Source organism: Passer montanus, unplaced genomic scaffold (assembly GCF_014805655.1).
Source record: "Passer montanus isolate IOZ18808 unplaced genomic scaffold, ASM1480565v1 scaffold62, whole genome shotgun sequence".
In the NCBI taxonomy this organism is placed as follows: Eukaryota; Metazoa; Chordata; class Aves; order Passeriformes; family Passeridae; genus Passer; species Passer montanus.
In genome coordinates, this window is record NW_024371260.1 from 4,239,427 (window position 1) to 4,264,485 (window position 25,059).

General features: G+C 44.5%; 1 protein-coding gene across 1 annotated transcript in view; it reads right to left on the reverse strand.

The window, feature by feature from the left end:
• Nucleotides 1-25,059, reverse strand: part of KAZN (kazrin, periplakin interacting protein) — a 208,648-nt gene that overhangs the window by 130,375 nt on the left and 53,214 nt on the right. The window contains exon 2 of the mRNA XM_039727686.1: nt 24,695-24,852. Within this exon, the coding sequence (XP_039583620.1) occupies nt 24,695-24,852 (158 nt within the window). The remainder of the gene's footprint in view (nt 1-24,694; nt 24,853-25,059) is intronic.

Genomic DNA, 25,059 nt, shown 5'->3' on the forward strand with positions numbered 1-25,059 from the left:
AGGGCTCTCCAGCACAGCAGATACCGGAGTGTCTGTGTGGACAGTGAACAAGGCAGGTTGAGCACGGCATTAAATGTCAGGAAAAGGGACTGCCAAACCCTAATCCCTCTATGGGAACCTCTTCTCTACCAATTAAAAATAAGTCATTGCATACAAATTAAGCCAACACTCAAGATACTCTGTTTTTACTTAACAGCTGGTATTTGATTACCTGAAGGCTAAAAAATGGTTTATTGTGGATATAATTCTGCACAGATGATAGAATCACTGAATCATGGAATGGTCTGAGTTGGAAGAGACCTTAAAGCTCGTCTTGTTCCTAACCCCTGCCATGGCAGGGACAGCTTCCACTATCCCAGGTGGCTCCAAGCCCCGTCCAACCTGGCCTTGGACACTTCCAGGGATGGAGCAGGCACAGCTGCTCTGGGCATCTGTGCCAGGGCCTCCTCACCCGCCCAGGGGAGAATTCCTTCCCAATAAAGAACATTTCTTGGCATGCCCCAATCCAATGGATCCTGGTACTCAAAACTGCTATAAGAGGCTTAGTTTTCCAGGGTGGAAGCATCAAACATGAATTTGCCTTAATAATTCCCTTTCTTTCTTGTTTCTCTATTTCCAGGAGAAGCCCCTGGTGTACCAGGAATATCCCAGTGACCTGGCTGAGTGGGAACACCCAAAAGCCTCACCCCTTGTGGGCTTTAGGATTAGCTGCTCATTTGTTTGGAAACAAAGGATGACTTTAGGGTTTTTTAGTCCTTCTGTCAGATATAACACACTGGCCTGCAGATCCATCAGAGGATCCAGCCCGAGGCAAACACCACCGAGATAACAGTGATGCACCAATTACACTGAATAATATTCATATTTCTAATAGCAAACCATCCATCGTGGGCATTAGCCCTCTTTGACATTGTTTAAAGTGATGAAGGAGATAAAATAAACCCAGCAGCTTCCTCTATTACCCAGAAAATAACCAGTGAGAGGTAATAATAAACTGCAAAGCACAGAGGAACTGAAGCTTTCTGCTGCAGATGGACACAGTCCTGAGGGAAAGGTCTCTGTCTTGCTTTGTCTTCCTTTGCTACTTAAAAAAAAAATGAAGGCAGCAAAATCTGTGGATAAATTAAACAAGGCAGTTACTCTCCAAACAACTGAATTGCACCACCAGCCTTAATTAGATCTCACAGCCCGACTGTGAAAATTGGGGCCTTTAATTTGTGAGTTATGGTAACTTGCTGCTGTTTATTAACCTTGCATGCTCAAATTCTAGGTTTCACAGCACTGTGCATCAGCCAAGCATTCCTACTGGAGAGCTTTGCTAAAGTGGTGATTTCCAAAAATTCCTGCATCCTCAGGGAGAATTCAGCAAGCACTGATGACATCTGCCTGATGAACGTTCACGTTGTCAGTGGTGCTGGAGATCAGCTGACAGACAAACCTGGGATGGGGTCCCAGCACAATTATCAAATCCTTTTTAACCCTCCCAATGCCCCTGTGCCCTGGGAGCTCTGCTTGAGCCATGGGCTTTCCTGGGAAGGAATCTAACACAGCTTTAAAATCCACATTTTCTATCTGTGTGTTTTTCCCCCTGCACTTGATAATTGTCCAAGAACTTCCTGTATATGAGGCCTGAAGGAATAGTGCAGTAATTGCCTTAAATGCGAAATCTTGGGGGAATTCAGGCTCATACAAACAGATCATCCTTCCCCTCATTGGTGGCTGTTTCTGTGTGGAGTTTAAATTGCAGTAATGAACCTGCCACGATGCTACACCCTGTTGTTTGATCAACTCATGGCTGTGGGAAATAACTCCATACCTCCAGCCATGACATAAAAATACTGTGTTTAAAGGCTCCCAGACAATCCTAGTCCTGGGACTGCAAATCAGGTCTGAGAGGAGCCTGTGCTGCAGGCATCAATATCCATCAATGGCCAGGCTGAATGGTGCAAGGCAGCAGCAATACAGACCCAGAGAACATAAAACCCAAAAGTTTTAGCCTGATTTCATTAGAGCCGCTGATGGATCTGAGAAAAAGGTAGAAAAGCTTTTGGGTTCACAACCCCCTCATCAAAAGTGACAGAGATTACAAGTTCTACGTGTGCTTGAGTGCTCTGCTGAATTAGGGCCCTGCATCAGTTCGAGGCCATTGCTCTGCAATTTCTCCCTTAATTTTGTCGCTATTTGCTCCTTTCTCCTGATGCTGAATGGGCTAAAAGAGGGTCCTGCTGGATGCAATATATGGTTAGCTAGAAGAGTCTTCACACTTTAAACCATAAAGAAACAATTTCCTTTGAATATAGGGAGTTGATTACTACCACAAGCCTTCCTAGGCAGGGGGAATAGAAAGCTTAGATGGCCTAAATCAAATGTGCTGCCTCACTTTAGTTTAATAAAATTGTCAGGACATCATTTAGTACCTCATCATTAAATATTGAAGCCTGCTTTTTAATTCAGGGGTAATTCTAAACCTGCCTCTTAGAGTTTACTTTTGCTTTTTCTCGTGACTATTTCAGACTTGATGCCTAAAATATGCCAGCTATTAAAGGGATAACAGGGCAGAAATAAACTGATGGCTGGGCAGATATAAACACATAAACATGCACAAGGATTAAAATTGGATGGGAAGTTAAATATGATGAAAGATGCACTCCTTGCCCCAGTCTCTGTGGCTCCTTGTTGCTTGTGATCCTGTTTAAGTTGTCCAGATGTCTTTCATAGCTTTTCTTAGGAAAAAAAAAAAAATAGAGGCAGAGCTCAGTATTTCTAATTCTGATCATTCTTGCTGTTTACTCTTCAGCTTGAGGCTTCATTGCCACTAAAGATTTGGAAATACCCCAGTAAAATCTGCTAAGTGAACAGATTATTTACTTCCTTGGGATTTTTGTCAAGTGTTGATTAAATTAAGACATATTACTGGCTTCATATTTACATCTGCCCCTGCCATTTCCATTATTGAGCCCTCCTCAATCAACACAAGGGAACACAGCAAACTGCTCCTCCTCTAAGCTGTGCCTGAGACACTGAGAAAACAGACTGGGTGTGTGTTCCCCATTGGAATATTTCCCACCTTAATCCTAAATCCAGACTCAGTTTTGCACCTTACACCGACCCCAATGGCTCTGCACTGCTCTCAAAGCCACTGAAGGAAAGTTAATACATTTCCCAGATCTCTGCAGAAACTTAGTTTGCCCAATTATCTTGTCTAATTGCATTACACATTGACAGATGAATATATGACCCCCTGACATTTCAGTTTGCCACCTATAAATTTGCAGAAGAGATCCCATTCTTATTTAGTTTGTCTGATTTAGAGTCTAAGTTGCTTTGCTGAATTATGCCTTTAAAAATTAACTGTTGGTGTGCTAAATCAAATTGATTTTCCTTGGGCCCAGTGATAAAATTTTGTAACTACTCTGTAGGAGACAAGGATAGGAGTTGTCTGAGCAATGAAATGATGGAAGAGAGGAAATGGGAGATCCAGGGTGGGATCCTGGAAACCATGAACAGAAACCTGCAGCCAGCTCTGATGGGAGCCAAAGCCCTCCCTGGAGGCTGTGCACTGAGTGACCCCATCAGCACTGGCAAGAAAAAGACCAAGAGCCTCAATTGCAACAACTTTCATCCTGGGACTGTAGTAAGAACAATGCTTTTAATGTGTTTCCCACTCAAAAGTTATGCCCAGATAACCAGTATCTGCTCAAGTAGAAATTCCCCATTTCTTGCCAGACTGCTCACAACTCCCCTGCCTCCAGCACACACCTCCCAGCTGCACTTGCCCTTGTGCTGAGGGGATTGGCAATGATATTTGAAAGTTTATATCTATTTTACCCATATTTTTAGCTCAGAAAATTACCCAGAAGTGCACTTTGCTTTTATGTCCCTTTCTGCAGGTGTTGCTGGACCACCTGTAGGGGCTTTTAGCACTAATGCTCCTCTCTGCCCTTCTCATGGGTTGGGGGTAACACTACCACCTTCACTCTGCTGATGGTCTTAAAACATACACATCTGGGGTTTTGAGGATTTTGGAGAAGTTTTTTAGGGTTGGGTAGTTTTTTTTTCAAAAGTCTCTTGAGAGCTTTTGTTTAATCTCTTCCTCCTGTTATCCTGGGTTTACAAACCCCATCAGATTTCCATCAATAAAACTCTGCTGCAGCAGTAAAACTCTCTGTCTCTTCTTCCTTTATTTCAGAGGTCCTGTTTGGATGGTCATTTCACACCATGATCTCTTTCCTCATCACATCTATTATTTCTTATCAGTGAAACAGTCTCACAACCATGAGTTCAGCAGCTTTTCATTAGAAGGCACAAAATGGCCAACAATCTCTTGTTACAAGGTCTTTGAAGACTAAACTGTCCAGTTAAGAACTGACACCTAGATTATTTTCCCTTTTAACCCAATCACTGATCCCAAAGAGCTGCAATGTGGACTTTTCTGCCCAATTACAAAATGCCACCCAAACCCCTGAAGAAAAAGGAGGAAGAAGAAGCATGAAGAAGAAACCCAGGACAACACCCTGTGCCCTCCAACTTGCTTCCATCCACAACATTCTAAAAACCCCAGAACCTAAATTTCTTACCAAGTGATACACCTACACTACTCTCTATAATCTATTTCACACTTTTGTGCATTCCAGTCTATCTTGAAGTGTAGGAAACTTTCTCCATGAATGAGGGTCAAAGTCAGTGCTGCCCTGGGGGTCAGGGCACCCCAGAGCAGCCAGAGAAATATTCCCAGTGCTCTGGGTTTCCACAGGGCAGCCCCTGGGAGCAAACTTTGCTGCTGGCAGCAGCCTCTGGGATGTGCACAGACAGATCTGCAGGAAGACATCATTTCCATTTGCCTCAAGGAGATTAAGTTTGCTGCTTGCCGTGGTTTATCCTGTCAAATCGAGCTGGCTGCAGGGCTTATCAGCAAAGCAATACAGCTGCCAGATAAAGAGGAGACTTCCCAAACTTACTGAGAGTTGTTCAGCACAACCTCGCCCACTTTCCTCCCCCCACACCTCTGCAAGTCATTTTTGGAAATGGAAAAGAGAAAACAAAGTCAGGTTTTTAGGCAGGCCAGAACTCTCCTTCACTCCTGGCACAGCTGGATGCTCACTGACATTGGGCCAGGTGTGTTGAGTTATTTAAGCCATGATTTTTTGCCACTTTAGAGCAATAAAGAGAGATTAGAGCAGCCCTTCCAGTCATGGCAGTTTTGTATCAATTACCACCCTTCTCATCCCAAGGCAAACACCCACAAGGCCAAGAACAGCAATCTTTGTGCTTCACAGGTAGAAAACAGGCAGGGGGTTAAGGAGCTGGTCCAAGACCTCTCTGCCAGACGGTACAAAAGGAGGGAGGAAGAGTAAAAGTATTTTTGATGCATCATCCTACCAGGTAATGCACATTTGGTCAAGCAGCATATTGAAGGGAAGGGCTTTGGGGGTTGGAGTGTGCAAGGGGAAGCTGGAGAGCAAAAATGAAATGGAAGTGGGGTAGGGAAAGCTCTTTTCAATCCATTTGGCACAAAGGGCTGTGTGCCTGGTGAGAAGCACAGGTAGCCAAGCTGCAGAATTCACTGGGAAGGAGGGGGTGTGCTCATTATTAGGGTATAATCATCTGTTTGATTGCATTATTGATTATACTGCTTCATTATTGGGATTGTAGGATTTAATTTCCTCCCTTATGTTCCTGTCACCACAGAATAACCAGAAGGTTGTGTTATCATTATTAATACTCCCTTCTCTTGAAAACAAAACAAAGCTTTCCCTTTTGGATAACACTCTGTGGATCATTCAGAGAAGCAATAAAGGGATCTCCAAGGGTTTTCCCAGTTAAACCAGTCCATCCCACACACAGCAAATGTGACCTCTGACAGGACAGCTTCAGCCATCAGGGGTTTTCCTGCAGACACTCAAGGAAAACGGGAAGCTGCATCACAAAATCTGCCACACAAAGCTTGGGTGAGTCCTTCTGACATCCCACCTCGCAGAGCTTTGCTGCTCCAGCAGGTTTTAAAACACCCCAATTACAAGCAGACTGTGTAGATCTATCTAACAGACAAATGCAGCTTGGAGTTCACAAGCAGGAACACATTCAGGATGATGCTGCTTTTAAACTAATGGGATTTGTAGCTCTCCCAGGTCAGGGAAGAGCCAACTACTGTGATGCAGAGACAGAAGAAGCCACATTAGCCAGGGCACTGCAGGGCTTTCCATGTTACAGCATTAGAATAAAAATAATGTGCTAGAAAATGCTGTTTTGCAGCAGATTGGAGAGCACAGTGATTCCTGGCATGGCTCTGGATCACAGCCCAATCCTATAGCATTAATTATGCAAACACCAATGAGAGACATTTTGCTGGTTAAAGCAAAGAAAAATAATCAGATCAGTGTTGTTACAGTGTGAAGCAGCAAAACAGATTCTGTGCAAACAATTAAATTCATTTGTGCAGTCAACCTGCATGGATGCTTCTTCCAGATTTGCCAGTTCTTGTGCCAGTTTGCTCAAATGTGAGAAAACATGGAGCTCTCACACAAGTCCATGTCAGACATGGTGCCAGTCCTGAGGTATTAGGGTTTTAAAAAATTTTCATAGTTTATCTGACTGGTGAGTCTCAGCCACAGAGAAATCCAGCCAGGCACAAATGTGTGCATTGCTCTTGTCACATCTGAGAGACAAAAGCAAATTAAAGCCATTTGCTCTAACAAGGCTTAGTTAAAATAGTAGCAAATTGCAAAATTCAGGTAGAAGGGAGCAAATAAACAGCTTCATACTACAACTAAATTTATATAAGGCCAGTTATTTAAAATAATCCAGCAGCACACCTGGCTGAATGCACACCCAGCCTGCCTTGGGTTTCAGTTAAATCAGTTTGGAGGATTGGACAACCAAGAAGGGAAAATCACCAAATCCCCAAGGAAAGACATGGGCAGGAGGTAACTCCCTGTGTGAGGGTATTTGGGGAGCTAGGGGTGGCTCCATGGGATATTTGGGGAGCTGGGCATGGCTCCAAGGGGCATTTGGGGAGCAGAGAATGACTCCATGGGGTACATCTCTCACTGTCACCCAGGTTTCTGCCTTGGGCACCTTTTTCCCTTGTAGTGTTTTGGATTCACTATCAAACTCACATTTGGAGCCCTGTCCACTTCCATCAGCTTCATTCTGCTGCCTTTGCTTATCAGGTTTTAATTGCTTGTCAGACACTAATTACAGCTCTTTCACAACTCTGCTCTCTGGGCTGTTGCATCCCGGACCCAGCTTTCTTCAAGAGCCTCCAAAACCCACGAAAATATTTCCAGCCAGTCCCCACTCTGGGGTCCCTCACCAATACCTCCGGCTGTTCCCTTGTCTAGAGGTTTTGTTTAACAGGGCATTACTCAGGTCTCTCATTTTTCTGAGGTTTCTATCCCGGGATTCTCTGTCATCCTCCCCTGCCCGAGGCACCGAGCGCTTCTCCAGCCCCTGCCAGAGCCTGGCTGCTCCTGGCTGCCCTCTCTTGTGACTGCCACAGAGATGCATTGTTTAAAACCTCGGTTGTTGTCCCTGGTGCACCCAGGAGTTTCTTTCTGATGCAGCTTTTTACCCATCTATTCTTCTCCTCGTGGACTTGGCTGTTAAATCCTGGTTGTGCACTGTCAGCAGTCACAGAAAGCCAAGGAGCTGGAAAAATCACAGAGTAGTTTGGGTTGGAAGGCTCATTTCGTTCCACCCCCTGCTATTCCACCTTCCCAGGGTGCTCCAAACCCCCTCCAGTCTGGTCCTGGACACTTCCAGGGATGGGACAGCCACAGCTTCTCTGGGCAACCCGTGAGAGGCCTCACCATCCTCACAGGGAAGGATTCCTTCCCTGGACCTTATCCAAATTTATTCTCCTTCAGCTTTAAGCCATTCCTTCTTGTCCTATCATTCCAGGCCCTTGTCAAAAGTCCCTTTCCAGCCCTCCTGTATCCCCTTTGAGGTACTCCAAAGGGCTCTAAGATCTCCTTGGAGCCTTCTTTTCTCCAGGCTCAACAATCCCAGCTCTCTCAGCCTGTCAGCAGATTTTTCTGTATCCATACTGTTCACCTTTAATAATTGTGTGGTTATATGATGATAATGAACCCAAGAGGCCACTTATTTTAGAGGGTCACCCAAAGCTTCAGAAGTTTGTCTTCACCCCCAGATCCTACTCTCTTCTTTCCAAGCTCATAACAAAACCTTCCTTCACCATGTCTGCATCAGCCTTCAGCATCTGGAATGGCAAGTGGGACCTGGGTCTTTAGTATCTCTATGTCTGTATGTAAATAGTACTAAAATGAGTGTTTCCACAAAAATAATTACATCTACTTCTGGCAACCATCTGATCTCACATCTCTTAGAAATACTGTGACCATTTCAAAATTCTTGACTCCAGCTTTGATCCAGACATGCCAGGAAATTGTTATTTCTATATTGCAACCACATTTCAGCACCAATCCTACTGAGTTCCAAGCGACCATGTTTTAAAATGGCAAGAAAAAATCCTTTGCATCCAACAATAATAATGAGCTCTGCTGTCCTGGAGGAAGGTCACCTGCTGAAGAGTATCCTTGGCAGGACCAAGGGTTGTTTTTTCACACATCAGAAAGCAGCAAAGCTGAGGGGTGGGCACAGCATACAGCCAGGAGCAAAGAGTTCAGGCAGCTGAAACACCCCAAATTATTATACACTGCCACCTCTGTAAGAGAAAAATTATCCGAATGCCCCAAAATACACCTCAGAAAAGTTCACAGAATGACTGGGTTGGAAGAGAGTTTCAAGATCATCGAGTCCAACCCGGCCCCAACACCTCAACTCAACCCTGGCACCCAGTGCCACATCCAGGCTGTGTTAAACACACCCAGGGATGGTGACTGCACCACCTCCCTGGGCAGCCATTCCAGAACTTTATCACCCTTTCCCTAAAAAACTTTTTCCTAATATCCAACCTGTATTTCCCTTGGTGCAGCTGGAGCTGTGTCCTCTGGCTCTGTCAGTTCCTGGAGAAAGAGCCCAGCCCCAGCTGAGCACAGGCACCTTTCAGGAGCTGTGCAGAGTGATGAGGGCAGCCCTGAGTCTCCTTTTCTCCAGGCTGAGCACCCCCAGCTCCCTCAGGGCTTCCTCTCAGGGTTTGTGTTCCCAGCCCCTCTCCAGCCTCGTTGCTCCCTCTGGACACACTCCAGGTCTCCATGTCCTTCCCAAACTGAGGGGCCAGGACTGGACTCAGCTCTCAAGGTGCTCACCAGCCTGAGTTATCTCCCTCTTTCACTTTCTTTATTGATCCTGTAGCAACTGGGAACAGCTCTAAATTGTGACACCACAATCATGATTTGAGCCTCCACGCAGCCCTCCCTGGCTCTCAGGAAGGTTTGTGGATGCTGTGCCCTCTGTGCTCCCCAGGACGCGGGCGCCGTGCCCGGCCCGTGCCGGCTGCGCCTCGCGCTCCCGGCTCTGCCGAGAGGAACCATCTGCTCTGCAGCCAGGAAAAGGCACTCTCAGCTCAGATGGAGCCAGAGCTGCATCCAGACAAGGGAGAGGATTTCTGGTTTAGCCCTTTCTCCGGTGCTCACCCATAGTTTTTTCTCTGATGTTCATTTTTTCTCTGTTTAAGTCGGAACGTGCAGCCATGGCTATTATTCTGCTCAAAGCCATTTTTTTCCTTACATCCCAAAGCAATCCAAGATATCTTCATCTCCCTATTCCCCACCATTCAAAGGACCATGTCCCTTCTCTTTATGGCTTCCACAATGAACCTACAGAATTGCTCAGGTCTGAAAATTCATTTTTTTCTTGAGTTTTAATGCTGCCTTATGGGTCCTTTGCTCATTGTCAAACAAGCTGCTGTCGAGCTTTACCTCTTTGTCCTCTGCTTCTGTAATTAGCAAAACTTTGTTGCCAAAGCCCCTGTTGTATACAAAGCACCTGCATTTCATCTCACTGGAAGCAGCAGTTTCCTAGCTGGAATGCAAGCACCTGCCTCTTGAAGCACAGTAATCCCACTAATTGGCTCCTCCTCTCCATTTTGCTTCTAAATATGCATTTTGTAGGGTGAAAAGAAGTGCTGCCACCTGCTACCACTCTTTTTTTTTGCATCATTCCCAGTGGATTTCTTCTACACATTTATCCAGGACAGAGAAGCTGTTCCCCCTCCAGGTTTATTCTCCACAAGTGTCATGTAATGGGTTTCCATCCTTGCAGGAGGGACAGGTGTGGCTCCCAGAGCTGCTGCCTGAGCTGACCCGCAGCTGCTGCCACGTTTGGGATTTGCAAAGCCTTTAATTATCCTCCTCTCATTGTATCAGTCCAATGCTGCCTCTAAGCACGTAATATATTATTTTAGTAGGCTGCCACAAGGGATCTCTCAGAAATAGAATTTAATTCATGAGCTGACATAGGTGTATGCTATTTGTATTATAACTTACAGCTTTCTTAGCATTGGAGTGGTCCCCTGTATTTGGGAGTTGCTCTTTTGTTGGCTTTCCATTAATAGTTGCAGCCCCCAGGACTGTTTGTGCTACTAATGATGCAAAGAAAACAAAATGTATAGGCATATTATTTGAAATTTCACATACCTCACAAAAGCTTTTAAATGACAAGGTTTAGACTCATCAGATGTGTCCACAGGGCAAGAAGAAGAGGGAATAGAAAACAAATCTCAAGCACAAATAATTTAGCTTTAAACAAAATTTCTGTGGGATTTCGTGTCCCTTCATCGTGCTAAGGTCACACATTATGTTATCCAAGTGAAATACACAGTTATCAAACCAGTTTTTTGATAATAAAAGCTGCTGGCAAGAGAGCCATTGATAATTCTGGCACCAGAACACTAATTGATATTGCTAGCAGGCACTGGCAGTCCTCACTGCTTTGGGCAATCACTTTTGCTTGAATTTAGGTATTTCCCCTTCATTCTAGACAGAATGCAGAGAACATTTTAGCTAAAGAAGTGAGTTTCAAGGCAAAACATGGAACTTGTTAAGAATCATTAGCATAATTTTGAAGGATTCTTGGGCTTCTGCCTGTTCAGTTTTGCATTATTTGGGGCTCAGCCATCAGCAAACTGCTGAACAAGGTGTTCACAAATGTCCTCCTCTGAGTCCTACACAGGCTGGTGTACACCTGACCAGGGAGATATTGCACTGTCAAAGGTTGAGGAAAGATACTTCCCTAAGTAGAAATGGACTCGGGCATGGACAGAAATCTCCATGATGCCCAAGACAGACATTTCCCAGAAGTGTCAGTGGCTCAGTCTCCTGAAGCTTCCCCAGAAAATGTGGTTTGGCACTCACAGGCCCCTATCACTTCTCATCTCCTACATATCCAAATCTTTGCTTCCCTCCCTGCCTCCAGGAAAATACCAAATGCTTTCCAATACAGCACCTCTTGCTACTAAAAGCCATCAGGAAATCATCCCTTCATGCATACTTGAGTGTATCCCATCTGTCAATCTGTGAGAGATGCAATCCTTACTTCTCGAAAAAAAATCTGTTTTAAAAACCATCAACATTTGCCAAAATCTGTTTCCCCCCTAGAATAGGCTCCCTAATAAACTCCAGCCACTAAAGATCCTGGGCTAGTTTATCATCTCTTTTCCATGACCTTCATCTAACTTCAGCTCTCATACTCAAAGCAGGAGTGAGTTATTTTGATTAACGATGATTGCCTCTTTGTCAGCTCAGTAAATCAACTAAAATAAGAAACTCATACCTTGAAAGATTTAGAGGAGTTGCTGCCAAGTATTTTTATAAGGTCTTTATTCACTCTCTATTGTGGGCTCTGCTCTCAAATGTGCCACAATAAAACCCCTTGCACTCTCAATTCCCCTCCCTCCTTCTGCAGACGCTGCATTTCCCCGTGTTTTCTGTGGAGCTGATACATTCATACAGCTCTAGGGCTGGTTTATTTTCTTCTTCTTTATTTTCTGCTTTGTGCAGAGTCATCACTGATCATACACACGATGTGAGCACAGCAGGAAGACTTGGGGTGGATCAGAACTGGCTGTGACAGGAGGGGTTTTGCTCACAGCGGCTGGAGCCTTGGCAGGCTGGGGAAAAGTGCTTAAAGTTACCAGGGGAGCAGCACCTCAGTCCATCCCAGTTTGACAGGCAAGGGGAAATGGCCGTAAACTGGTAGAGAATAGGTTTAGATTAAATATAAGGAAGAAATCCTTCCCTGTGAGGGTAGAGAGGCCCTGGCACAGGTTGCCCAGAGAAGCTGTGGCTGCCCCATCCCTGGAAGTGTCCAAGGCCAGTTTGGATGGGGCTTGGAACAACCTGGTCTGGTAGAAGGGCAGAAGGGTTGAAATATGATGGTCTTTAAGTTCCTTTCTCTCCCCAGCCCCTGTGTCAGGGCCTGACCTCTCTCATAGGGAAGAATTTCTTCCTATATCTGATCTAAACATCCCTCTTGTTCTAAACATCTCTTTTCAGTGCCCTGCCAGCAGCTGGAAGCTGTCAAAGAGGGAGGGATGGGACATGTTGATCTTAAAGATTTTTTTCCAGCCTAAATGATTCCATAATTCTGTGATGGACATGGCCAGGTCTGAGGCAGTGGTGGCCTTGCAGCCCTACATATGCATTAAGGATGAGATTCCCCCACTTCACTTGGGGAACAAGTTGAAACAGAGACACCTTTGATGCCTTTGACATTGGAAATCCAGCATGTCACAGGTCAGGACAGCACAGGCAGAGGATCAAACCATCAGACTGGAAAAGCACGTTGTTCCTTCCTGGCCTCCTTGTAACAGGGAGTGAGGATGGGGATCATGAGGGTTTGACATGGAAAAGGGGACAACAAAGGGGCAGAAGAGGAGTCTCCTAAAGATGAGTTTCTGTCCATGGCACCCCATCAGCTCAAACACCAAGGCCACAAGAGAAAAAAAGCTTTCAGCAAAGCAATGGCACTGAGGCCAGGGTCTGCACCTCAAATACAACTCAAATAGAGCTGAGCATTCATTGCCATGGATTTCACGCTGCCTTTCAACAGGCAGCCAGTACAAAATGAAGCCCCTGTACTCTGTAAAAGCAATGCCAGACACAAATAACTGTTTTCATGTAAAATCTTGGTGGCTTGTGCCAATATAAGCTAAGCAGTAGCCACAGATGTTAGTTAAGGACATCTTAGTGTTGTGTTCACTGTGCATTCTGCAGCCTAATTACACTGCCTTCATTATTAATAATGTACAAACTGAGTAGTGATAGATTAAGACAGTTTTCATTATTTTACTGTAGGTCTTTTACAATATAAGTCAAAAGCAAGAGGATAAAAAGAAAAATAAAAAGCCTGAGATGAGTAGGGATTGTTGTGAGCACAAAAATGAGGGAGAAAATATTTCTGAAAAACAGACATTCCTCTCACTACCATTATTCCAAAAATGATGGAGACTGACATCATTTGGAAGGGAAAGGGAAACAATCAGGGAATATTAATTGGGGCACACATCATGCAGAGATTCTGAATTTCTCTATGCAGAAAGACAGAGAGGAGAAAAGTTGCTGTATTCTTGCAGCCCCTGGCTGTCTGTGGGCAGAAAGGGAAGGTTGTGCTTGAAAGAGGAGCCAGAGTTCCCCTGGAGTCAGCTGGAGCCCGTGTTCAAAGGGGGCAGCACTTCAGCTTTTGGGGTATGTGCTGTGTGCTTGTAGTTTTTTAATTTTTTTTTCTTTTTCTTTTTCTTTTTCTTTTTCTTTTTCTTTTTTTTTTTTTAAGCTGAAAAATGAAGATGTCTTGGCTTCCTCCAGGTGACCTAACCTGGCTTCACAGCTGACTCCTGTTACAAAAGTACTGGTTCTACCTGTTAACCTGGCTGCTAAAATATTATAAAACATATCAGGGTCCTAGAATAAATATATTTTTAAACCACTGCAGGAAAAAAAATACTGGAAAAGTAATTCCAAATGTCAGTCTTACTGTTTTGGCTTTCACGCAGTACAGATGCTCTCCCTATAGCCATTTCTATGGAGATTTCTCAGGCACAAGTAAGCATTAACCACTAATTTGCAGTGTGAAAAGTATTATTCTAAGAAGAAACAAGGAAGATGGCCAGTGGGCCTGAGTAAATCACATGCTACTTGTATGAGCTTATCCTTATTTTTTGGGTATTAGGGAACAGCAGCAAGAATTCCTGCTAAGTGCTCCCCATGCCAGCCAGACTCCCTCAGCTCCTCCAAACCATCCCTTCCCAAACCCAGCTGGAGAGGCAAGAGGGCAAGAGCTGCAGTGGTGCTAACACAAGGCACTGCATCATTTCTTATTTTATCTTCCTTGATCCCTTCATGGCCTTGCTTATAAAAGCACCTTCAGCAACTGGAGGATGTTGGATGCGCCCTGAAGCCAAGAGGGATAATTTTTCAAGTGGTTTGCACAGAACCCTTTTATACAGGGTATTTATATACTTATCGTGCGGGAAGGAAACTGAAAGGAATCAGGCTCCTAAAGCCCTCAGGCTGCTCTTCCCCGGGAAGTGCTGGAGTGGAGTGATCCAGCTCTTCTTCAACATCTCCCCCATGTGGCACCAGCAACGTTCACAGCACACGATTCTCTTCCAGCCAGGAAGAAGAGGATGCTCCTAAGTGGGGAACATTTTGCTGTAAATCCACACCTTGCTGGCCACCAGCTTTCTCCTGGTGTTGATTCACTTGGTCCTTTGTCCTGGCTTCATCCCATGCATCATTCCAAGGTTCAGTGCTTTCCCCCTCCACAGAAATAATGTTGATATCTTTAAAAGATCAGGTAATTTCTTTATGTGAGCTCTTTATTTGCTCGGGATGTATATTTAGAGCCTCTCTGTTTAGGAGGGTGAGTGCTGTGTGCTTGAAATCTAATAAAAATATAAGTAGGGTGACCAAGCAGCAAATTATTGGATTTTCCATAAAAGCCGGTCTCCACATGCTGGAGTGGAGGTTAAATACAGCGAGCAGCTCAAAAACTAACAACAAAATAATTAAATCTATATATCAAAAGAAAAAAAGATAATGATTTCTTTATGATGAGAATTTTCCTGTAATATTTAACTCAGAGAAAGGATGGCTAATTCAATTTATGTTAATATTAAACCAGCATACTTTTGCTTTTAGCTCAATCACTAAGCAACCAAGTTACCAGAAGAATGCAGGTTATCCAGCAGTTATCCCACAAACATGTCTGGGGCTGAATTCTGACATTGCACCATTAAAATCCATGGAGATTTTCCCAAGAGTCCCATGACAGGAACGCTAAGGATATAAAAACTGACATATGATTACTTGTTAATTGGTCCCAATCCCATTCATAGTTCCAGTCCCATTCAAAGCCTTTTAATTCATGGAAGAGTTGGGCAGGAATGATAGCACCAATTATTGCTAAGAGGTACCAAGGTGCATTACTTGATATTTATTATTAACAGCATCTTTTAAAGCAATTTTCATCCTAAGGATCTCAAAGCTTTTACACATTAATGAATGAAGAGCCTCACACCATCAGTGTGAAGTAGACAAATATTATTCCCAGCTCAGAGATAAATGAGGAAGATGGGAATTAAATTACATCCTTAAATTTGTGCAGTGGATAAAAGACACCTTTTCCCTGAAGGAAGAGCAGATCTGAAGTGGTGTCAGAGTCTTGCAACCAGTGAATTCATCTCCTTGCTGGGAAAAATTGGAGTCCAGAGAAAACCCATGGTTTGCCAAAACTCGGTGCAAATGGAATCGAATGGAATGCATTTAGCATGGATGCTTTCCTAGGAAGGAGCTAAGCCTACAGCCCAGAAGGAGTTAAAGTATGAAGGATTACTACATCTGGACAAGATCTGTTGCCAGGGTTAACTCACAAGGCTGTTTGGAATATTTCTGCAGGAATAGCAGCCCAACATTCACTTTCAAAAACCAGCTCTTCCATTTGAATTTGTTTTCCAAAACAAGACAGCTTTTGCTTACAAAATTAGCTCCCTACCCAGCATCTGAGGCAGGAATCTGGAGAAACAGCTTAATTTTTATCAAGCAAGTGCTTAAAGCAACTGTTGATATATGGGGAGAGAACGCAAACACTCGCTGTGTCTTGCAGAGCTATTAAATATTTATTGGTTTTTCTGAGACAAAAATACAAATGTACTTGGCTGGCTCCCACCTCCTGCTGGGCTCAGCCTGGTGACCCCTGAGCTCACAGGTTGGAGGGGAAGTTTGCAGCTGAGTCAGGAGGAGGATTTGCTCTGGGATGGAGCTCTCAGGGTTCCCAGTGGCTTGGTCCAGCACCACGGTGAAGCTGCAGCTCACTTTGGGCTGAGGTGAGGGGCTTTAGCTCATTTGTTAACTAGAAATGGAGCAGGAGGCTCTCCAGGCAGGAGAAAACTCATTGAGGGAAGAGAACACGTTTTCCTGAGTCTTCACATCTTGTGCTTTCCAAGCGCTGAGCGAGGCTAACTGGGATTTTCTGTCTCATTTGCTGGCTGCACAATTGGGGTTTTTTCCTGTTATTAACTGAAAAATCTGCATTGCTGATAAACTGCTGTGATAGCAAATCCTTTCTGGTCTCCCCTAATTGCTTCTTCTACATTTATGAAGATACTCATCGTTTCTCTCTTGTGAACTTCAATTAAAGCTTTGCACACACACTCTGCTCATGAATACACATCAGGTTCTAAGAGAGAAAAAACTGTCACCTCTTCTTCAGTGTTCAACAGGACTCTGCAAATGAAACACTCTGTCCTGGGCCACCTGCTAAGAGGTGTGAGGGCCTTCTGTGAAGACATCACAGAAACTGGAATTTTGGAATTACCTGGATATGAATTCAATTGGTAATATCCAGGATCTGCAGAGATCTGCCTGCAGAAATCTCAGCTTCTTTATGAATTTTCTCTTTTAATCAGTTCTGGTTCACCTCTGAATCAACGAAAGGTGTCCATCAGGTTTTCTCAGGTGTCTATACACACACACACACACACACACCTTTATTTTTCTCTCTCTGAGTGCTGAGTTGCTGCTGTACAACCCCCAGCTTGACCTCTCCACTGGCATGGCCCTCCTCTCCCACTGACCTCCACACCTCAAAAAAGCATAAAAGTCAACAGTAACGTATAAGCAACTAAACAAACCACAAAGCTGCTGAGAGTCTTGCTTCTGCACCCTTTAAAGGTGGTGTTATGCTCTCCTCTCTGTACACGTGATTTATTTTGTATTTTTTTTTTAGTCTTCTACTCTTGCAGGGTCGCAAATATTGAAAGCATTTCTGAGCTTTCAACAGCAATATCAAACCTAATTCTGAATAACAAGCTTTTTTCCAGTTCCAAAGGAGATCAAAATAAGAAAGAATGAGAATGAAATCAGAACCGACCTGATGTCACCGTGCTGAACCACCTTGCAGCCAGTGAATTACCACCAGCCCTGGCCTTACAGCAAATGTAATTTGGGGATTCAGCACCTTTATTTAGTGATATAAATATTTCTTTGCAGTGATGGTAGGCAGCAGAATCCATCCTTTGCATGGTTTCAGCTCATGTTTGAACCCCTGAGGGGTGGGAAAAGCACAGACTGTCCCAGAGGACAAAAGCTTCCTAAATTCACCCTGAATCTCTCTCAAGAAAATAAAGAACTGACCTTTCTCCAAGGCTGCAACTCTCATTTTTACAGTCATTTTGTAAACTTCCTTATCCTGAGTCTTGGCTCAGAAAGTTCATGGGTTTTGAATCAGGCATGGGTGGGACCCACCACCTGTGGGTCACTAAGGGTGTGCAGAGCTGGGCTGGTGGAGAGAGCAGCACATTACAGCTCTCCTGAGTCAGAGGTGCCTCTGATTCCTCATCACAGGGCACATCAGCCTCCAAATAAATTGAATTAGCCCACCCAGGCTGTCTCAGGTCATGAAAGGGGCAGCAGGTTGTCAGGTACCTGTTCAGGGACAAGCACCACAAGGCAGGCTGTGTAACACATGTTAATAATGCCATTAGACACAACGAGGTCCTTGATGAAGCTTCACAGGTTCTGCCTTTATCTTCTCCTTCAACACAAGTCAGTGCTTTGTGCTCCCTTTTAGGCCTCAAAGGATCATTAGAAGGTGTGCTACTGGCTTGAGGCAGCCAAGAAGATTCCTTCTTATGGAAATGAGACAGCAAGATTAATATAAAAAAATACAGCATACAGAGCAGCAAGTTTGTTTTTGGGCTTTCCTCTAGATACACCCTGACTTGAACTGAAGCTGCTCTCCAAGCCAAACCAGCTCATGGGTTGTGCAGGCTGAGATAAATGAACACCAAGATATGTGAACACCTATTTACAGCTGTATTTTTATATTATTTCATAACAGAATTTGCATCATTTCCCTTTCTGCAGCCCTCGAAACACATTGGTGTGGCAAGGACGCTTTCAGAACTCCAATAATTTCAGTTTATTGAGACACGGAGGAAATCCTCCTTCCCCTGTTCTTCCTGTTGATACTGATAGGACCCACTCGCGTGAAAATAAAGGTCATGGGGCATTGCTCCTGAAGCTCTGCTAAAAGTCTGAAAAACAGATGGTGAGAAGCATTTAAGCAACAAACAAAATATTGCAACAACATGGTTGGTTTTATACAACAGCCCTCTGTAGAAAATGAGAACTATTTTTAAAGGTCAGCTGGGGAAATAGCACTGCTCTGCTACCAGCTCTGCAGCAATTATCACGGCTGTCTCCACAACAGCCTGCTCAGGAAGGCAACAGAGACCACTGGAGAAAAGACTGGAATGTGAAAGGGCTGCGGAATTATTATCTTGTCTGGTTAGAAATGGAGGGTAATACCAAAAAACAAAGCCAACAGCTGGTGGGATGTTGAATGGCTAAATGTAAGTCATGCCAAGCTGGTTTTCCTTTTTTCCAAAGACTCTCACCTTAAATGATTTATTTACAGAAAATCAGTGTCAGGCTTAAAAGGCTTAAGGTGGTGACAACTCAAATACTCAGATATTTTCCAAAGGAAAACAAGGCAATATCCTCTGTCCAAATTGGCATTAACTTCATCTGCAGACCTGTCCTGGCAGACACCTGCTAAGGTTTGTCCCATGAATCAGTGAGGACTGGAGCTGCTTGACTCAGAGTAAAGGAAAAAACCAACCAACCAAAAAACCACACCAAAAAAATATGCTACAACACAGATTTTAAAGAAAAAATATTTCTAAATGTAAATGAAAAATGTTCTTTCCTCTATGATTTTTGGGCAATGAAACCACTATTTTGTTAACAATTTGGGTTAGAAACACCACCAGGTTGATTTTCTGTCTTTACCTAAGAAATAAATGAACTCCCCAGCAGAGAAGCAGTTGAATATCTCAATGCCCTCACACTCCTATGCCTGGGCTGCCACTGAAATCCAAGTGAATCTAAGCCAGGTGTCCCACAAAGCAGATCTTGTTCTTAAATCATCATTTGTGCATGATCTCATTCACGAAGTCCACTGCAAACCCAAAGAGGGTTTTGATGTCTTTTCATTCCCTCCAGAACAACACCTGAGGATAATCACAACACTGCTGGGAAAGGCACTGAAGAGATGGTATTTCTCCCAAAGAACTTCAAAACTACTTGAAGTCAATTAAACACTTCATGGAAGGAGCTAAATGGACTGAACTTCCTGAAAGCTTGGCTTTTGAGGGCAGGCATCCAGCAAAATGTCATGTGCCCCTTCCTACAAGAGACCATTACCCTTCATCTAGGGCTGGTGCCTGGGTGCACCTTTTCTGTTCATTAGCAAAACTCCTCTGGAAACAGCTGGATTGGAGCTGGTGCACATGACTCAGCCCTTGGATGCTGTATACCTCCACGCCAGTCCAGTCTCTCACAATTGCAATTAGAAACAGAAACTCAAGGAAAACAAATCAAAAAGTAATTTAGGCAAAGCTGGGGGGTGATTTAAAGTTTGAAGGTATAATGGATTCATGTCACGTGCGTCTCAGAAGCAATAAATCCTGCTTAGGGAAATGTCTGAGGAAAAAACACTGCTAGGCTATAAAATTCCACCTCTGAGGATTATAAAACAACAGGCACAGAGCAAACATCCTTTCTGAGCATAATAGGAGTGTCAGAAATGATTGACAGCAGTGACAATCTATCACAGGCTGCCATGTCCCTGCCACAGCGCTGTGCACGGTGGAATTGTTTATTCACTCCAACAGCACGCAGAGGATGGGACTTGTCAAGGGAATAAATGCTTATTAAACCTTTCCTCTGCACCTGCTTGTATGCCCCAGTGTCACCCTGTTCTTCTAAAGTTCTTCTAAGCCTTCTGATGTTTACATTTTTGTAATAGAGTGTCTCACACACTTTGCATGCAAATAATAATTGTTTTGCATACTTTTCTAGAAGAAAAAAGAATTAAAAGACTGTTGGTTTTACCAGTGTGGTTGGAGAGGTGGCAATTTCATCCTCCAATCCATGGTCACTTTTGGAATTCTATAAATATCCAAGTCCAGAAATAAATGTACCATTTTTTGCCTTGGACATCTCAGCGTGTGAGTGTCGTTCATTTTGTATTGCAACATCCCAGCATTATCTCAGCACACCTTTGTCACCGTCACATTTTCTGAAAAACCTCTTTGCCCAGGATTCTTCTCCTGGGGAGCTGAGAAACCTCAGAGAAAAGGAAAAACAATAATTATCTCATTGCTTCTCCTGTGTTTTGCTGCTTTGGCATGTGCTTGGAGATTGTTTACCCACAGGTGATTGTTTCATTGGATTCTGGTGTGAATTATTTTGACTCATTGACGAGTCAGGGCCAAGCTGTGTCGAGGCTCTGGAAAGAGTCAGGAGTTTTTCATTATTAGCCTTCTGTAAGTATCTTTTCTGTATTCTTTAGTATAGTTTAGTATAGTATTCCTTTATATAATATAGTATCGTAAAATAATAAATTAGCCTTCTAAGAACATGGAGTCAGATTCATCATTTCCTCCGTCCCTTCATCTGGGAACCCTGCAAATACAACACACCTTTTCATTCAGGCAGCACAATTCCCATTCTTGGAGCCCTCCCCTGCCAGGTGGGCACAGACACAGCGACCCATGGAGGGAAAGTGATGTCAGGGATGTGCTGCACTCCTGGGACACCACCAGGAGCCTCCTCTCCACCTGGAGACACAGTGATCCACAGAGGGCAGGTGATGTCAGGGATGTGCTGCACTCCTGGGACACCACCAGGAGCCTCTGGGCCCAGAGCCCCAGCCCTCACCCGCAGGGAGATGCTGCTTTCCCAGAACTGTCAGCCCAGCAGCCAGGGGTTATTTTGAGGAGGAAATCCTATCCAGGGTGTGGAAGGGATGGAGAGCACCAGGGTCAAGAGATCCTGCAGATTGTAATGACTTTCATTAAATCACTGTCTTCCCTGGGCTGGGTTTGAGCTGACAGCCTATTGCTGAGAGACTCCACACAGCTTATTACCTCTCCCTGCGTGCAGTTTAACACTGCTGACGGGGCTGATGGATCAGCAGCCCCTCTGCCAGCCCACACCACAGCTGCCAGCACCATCCTGCCCCCAGTGCCACCTTGTCTGCCACCCATGCCATTTCTCTAGCCAGGAGAAGTGCAAAATATGCCCTATTTTCCATGGAGAAAACCCATTTGCACACGGGAGATGAGAAGAATTTTTTTCCCCACTCAACAGCTGTTTCTCCATGCTGTGTTTACCAAGAAGTGACCTCTGATTTCCCCTATAAAGCCACAGTCACTACTGTCACAGTTGCTTGTACATGACTACCACAAAACTGAGGCATTAAAATCAGTGAAAAGTGGAGTAAATTGAAAAAAACAGATGGGCAAAAGAGGCTCTTCCCAGCAGCCAAGGGAGAAGTAAATATGGCCTAATATATGTAGGGACTGGGCTGATGCTTAGGGGCACAGAGTGCACATTTTAACAAGCAGAAAATCCAGCTGTGAAACCCCAGGCAGGCTCCCTGGTGCCTCTTCTCCACTCTGGTGAGCATCCTTTGTGCTCCCAGTGGCACCTCGCTGGGAGGGCAGGGAGCTGCTCCTTCACAGGCAGATGCACATGGCCCCCAGCACAGCCTCCTCCAAAAGCCCTCGCAGTGTTCTCCAGGGTGGAAAGCTCTGTGTGTTGGTTCAGTGATTCATCTTAAGCCAAAAAAAAAGACTCAAGATCAAAGTTAGATCCATGGTGGACCCGAAAGCTTTGTTTCAGCAACATCTCTTGGTGTGTGTCCAAGCAGAGTTCCAAAAATGTGTCCAATTTCTCTCCGAGGCAGAAGGGCAGCAGGCACCAGGCATCACCCCCACATCATCCCTGCCTTTTCAGAGCAGATTAATGGTGGCAGAGAAGTGAGAAATGCCCATTAACTGTCCCCTCTGAGCAGCCACTCCTGCTGGCTTAGCAGCCCAGCTGCTTTCTAGCCAAAATATCAAACTGGATGTTCTCTCCTCAAATCATCCACCAGTCAAAATCAGGTCCTTGGAAAGAGAGGGGAGTCAAAGTGCCAAGCACTGGATTTCAGCTTATCCTTGTACAGAGCTTTGCACAATCAATCTTTCCATAAAATAACTAACAGGGAAGGGAAGGGAAGGGAAGGGAAGGGAAGGGAAGGGAAGGGAAGGGAATTGCTGAAATAATTGCATTGGTGATATTTTTTCCTGCTGTGTGATTAGAGCCACAGGGCACTCTGCAGTCAGGGTTAGCACATATTTATATTCATACACTGATGGGGATAATCCTGCTGATATTCCTGCCAGACTCATGTTTCTTTCATTCCTCAGAGGATTTATTTTATTGGGTTTTTTTAGTGGATGTTATCACCTGTTTACTTCCATCCTTCTACTCACTACTACCACTTCCCACCTTGTCATTCTTCCAACTTCCAACATCCCAGGCAAGAAAACATCCTGTCCTTTCTGGGAAGGGATCCAGGCACATCATGAGGATACAGGAGCACTTGACATTTCCCTATTGTTCTTAGCATTTCCTAATCAGTCTCTCTATCACAGGCACCAATTAATATGCATTCAGGACAGCTGACAAGTAGGAAAGCAAATCTTGGGTGCTAAAAATAGAATTCCTGCACATGGGGATTATCAATAGGTACCTTTTTGCCCCATATTTATTTTTATCTGCCTGCCCTCATGCCTGACTCCCCAGAGGTATTCCAAATACCTGGAACTTGGACAGGGTTGGAAGGGGCTTGGAGCAACCTGGTCTAGTGGAAAGTGTCCCTGCCCAGGGCAGGGGGTGAAATGGGATGAGATTTAAGATCCCTTTCAACCCAAACTTTCTGCCCAAAATTTCAAGCTGGATGTTCTTTCCTTAAATTATCCACCAGTCAAAATCAGGTCCATGCCAGGAGAGGTAAAAGGGCCAAGCACTGGGTTTCAGCTTCTCTCTGCACAGAGCCTCACACTGGGAGGATTCCATGGATTCCCATGGATTCTGTGATTTTCTTCCCACCTGCAGGGGAATCTATGGGATCTATTCCCTCAGTGGGAGTAGATCCAAAAGCACAGCCTAACCCCTTGTGCTCTCCATGACACAACAGCATTAACCCTGGTGGTTTGGGGGAAATGGAGGTGACCTGGTTACAGATGTGCCAGAGTGAGATCAGCACCATCCTCCCAGAAATTAAATCCTCAGCACAACAGGAAGGGTTTGCTCCCTGTGCACTCCACAGCCTCCAAACCTGGACTGACTCCTGGTGCAAACACAAAATATTAAAATACACGGGCTGTTAACAGCAGGGATTCCCAGGCCATTCCCCATGTGCAACAGGATCCCTGCCAGCCAAAGTCATCAGGACCAGAGGCTTTGAAAGTGAGAGAAAAGAGAAAGAGAAAGAAGAGGAGAGGAGAGGAGAGGAGAGGAGAGGAGAGAAGAAGAGAAGAGAAGAGAAGAGAAGAGAAGAGAAGAGAAGAGAAGAGAAGAGAAGAGAAGAGAAGAGAAGAGAAGAGAAGAGAAGAGATGAGAAGAGAAGAGAAGAGAAGAGAAGAGAAGAGAAGAGAAGAGAAGAGAAGAGAAGAGAAGAGAATCACCAGACTCCATGTGGGAGAACATGGAAGCAGAACAGTCCTGGAGAGCTCAGAAGATCTCAGGACAGCCTCAGGCCTCCTTTGCCTGATTTTAGGGCTTGCCAGAGTAGAAGGGAGAGGAGACCACCCCATTTCAAAAGAGTCCTCTGACAGAAGCTGTAATTTTCCATCCAGGCTTTGCAAATAAAGACTAAAAGGGAATATGAAAAGATAAATGTAATTAATATTTCAAAGGGTGTTTTTTGTAGGTTGAAGGAAAGACTACAACACAGCAAAGCTACAGAGAAAGAGATTTTTGTTGTTGTTGAAGCAGCAAAGGCACAAAGAAACATCTGCACGTAATTTCATGACTTTTAACTGGCATTTTACAGCTTGGCTAAACCAACAGCTCAGTTGTCTGGCATTGAGCACAGATGCTTAGTGGACAGATGATATTCTTTTGGTAGTGCTCATGCTGGATTCCCATCAATGGGGTTATTGCTGTAGTCCCATCAATGGGTATATTGCTGTATTTTCTCCTGAAATTAAGAGCCATTTTCAACCCTGAATTTGAGGCTCAGCCCCAGCACAAGCTGCACACTCTGTGCACTGAGATGTTCTTCCCACAGCTGCAGATTTCAGAAGCCAAAATCAGTTTTAAAGAATCAGCAATTAATGTTCTCCACTGCTAAAACTGCACCTAAAAATGACATATTCCTCCAGATCTGTGCAATGTGCCTTCCCCACACCCTAACACACATTTGTGTACTGATTTCCTACCTGTGCATCCATCAGGAGGTGCCTCATCAACCTCATGGCACTTTTCAGGGATTCCTTCTCACTGGGCAAAAAGGCATCTTCATCCTCCTCCAGGGTTTTTGACTTGCTGACAATGAAATGGGAGATCTGGTCATTCAGGGAATGCAGCGATTCAACGGCTGTGGAGACACAGAGGGAAAGCAAGAAACAAGAATGAAACCATGCTGGAGGAAGACAACATAATTTTTTCAGTTTGAGATGAGTGTGGTTTGCTCTGGAAAAATGTAGCTGGAAATAATGGATCCCCATTACCTCCCCTGGACTCTCCTGAGAGCACCAGCAAGGGCATCATACAGACATGGGGATGAGACCCTGAGCAACCTGGT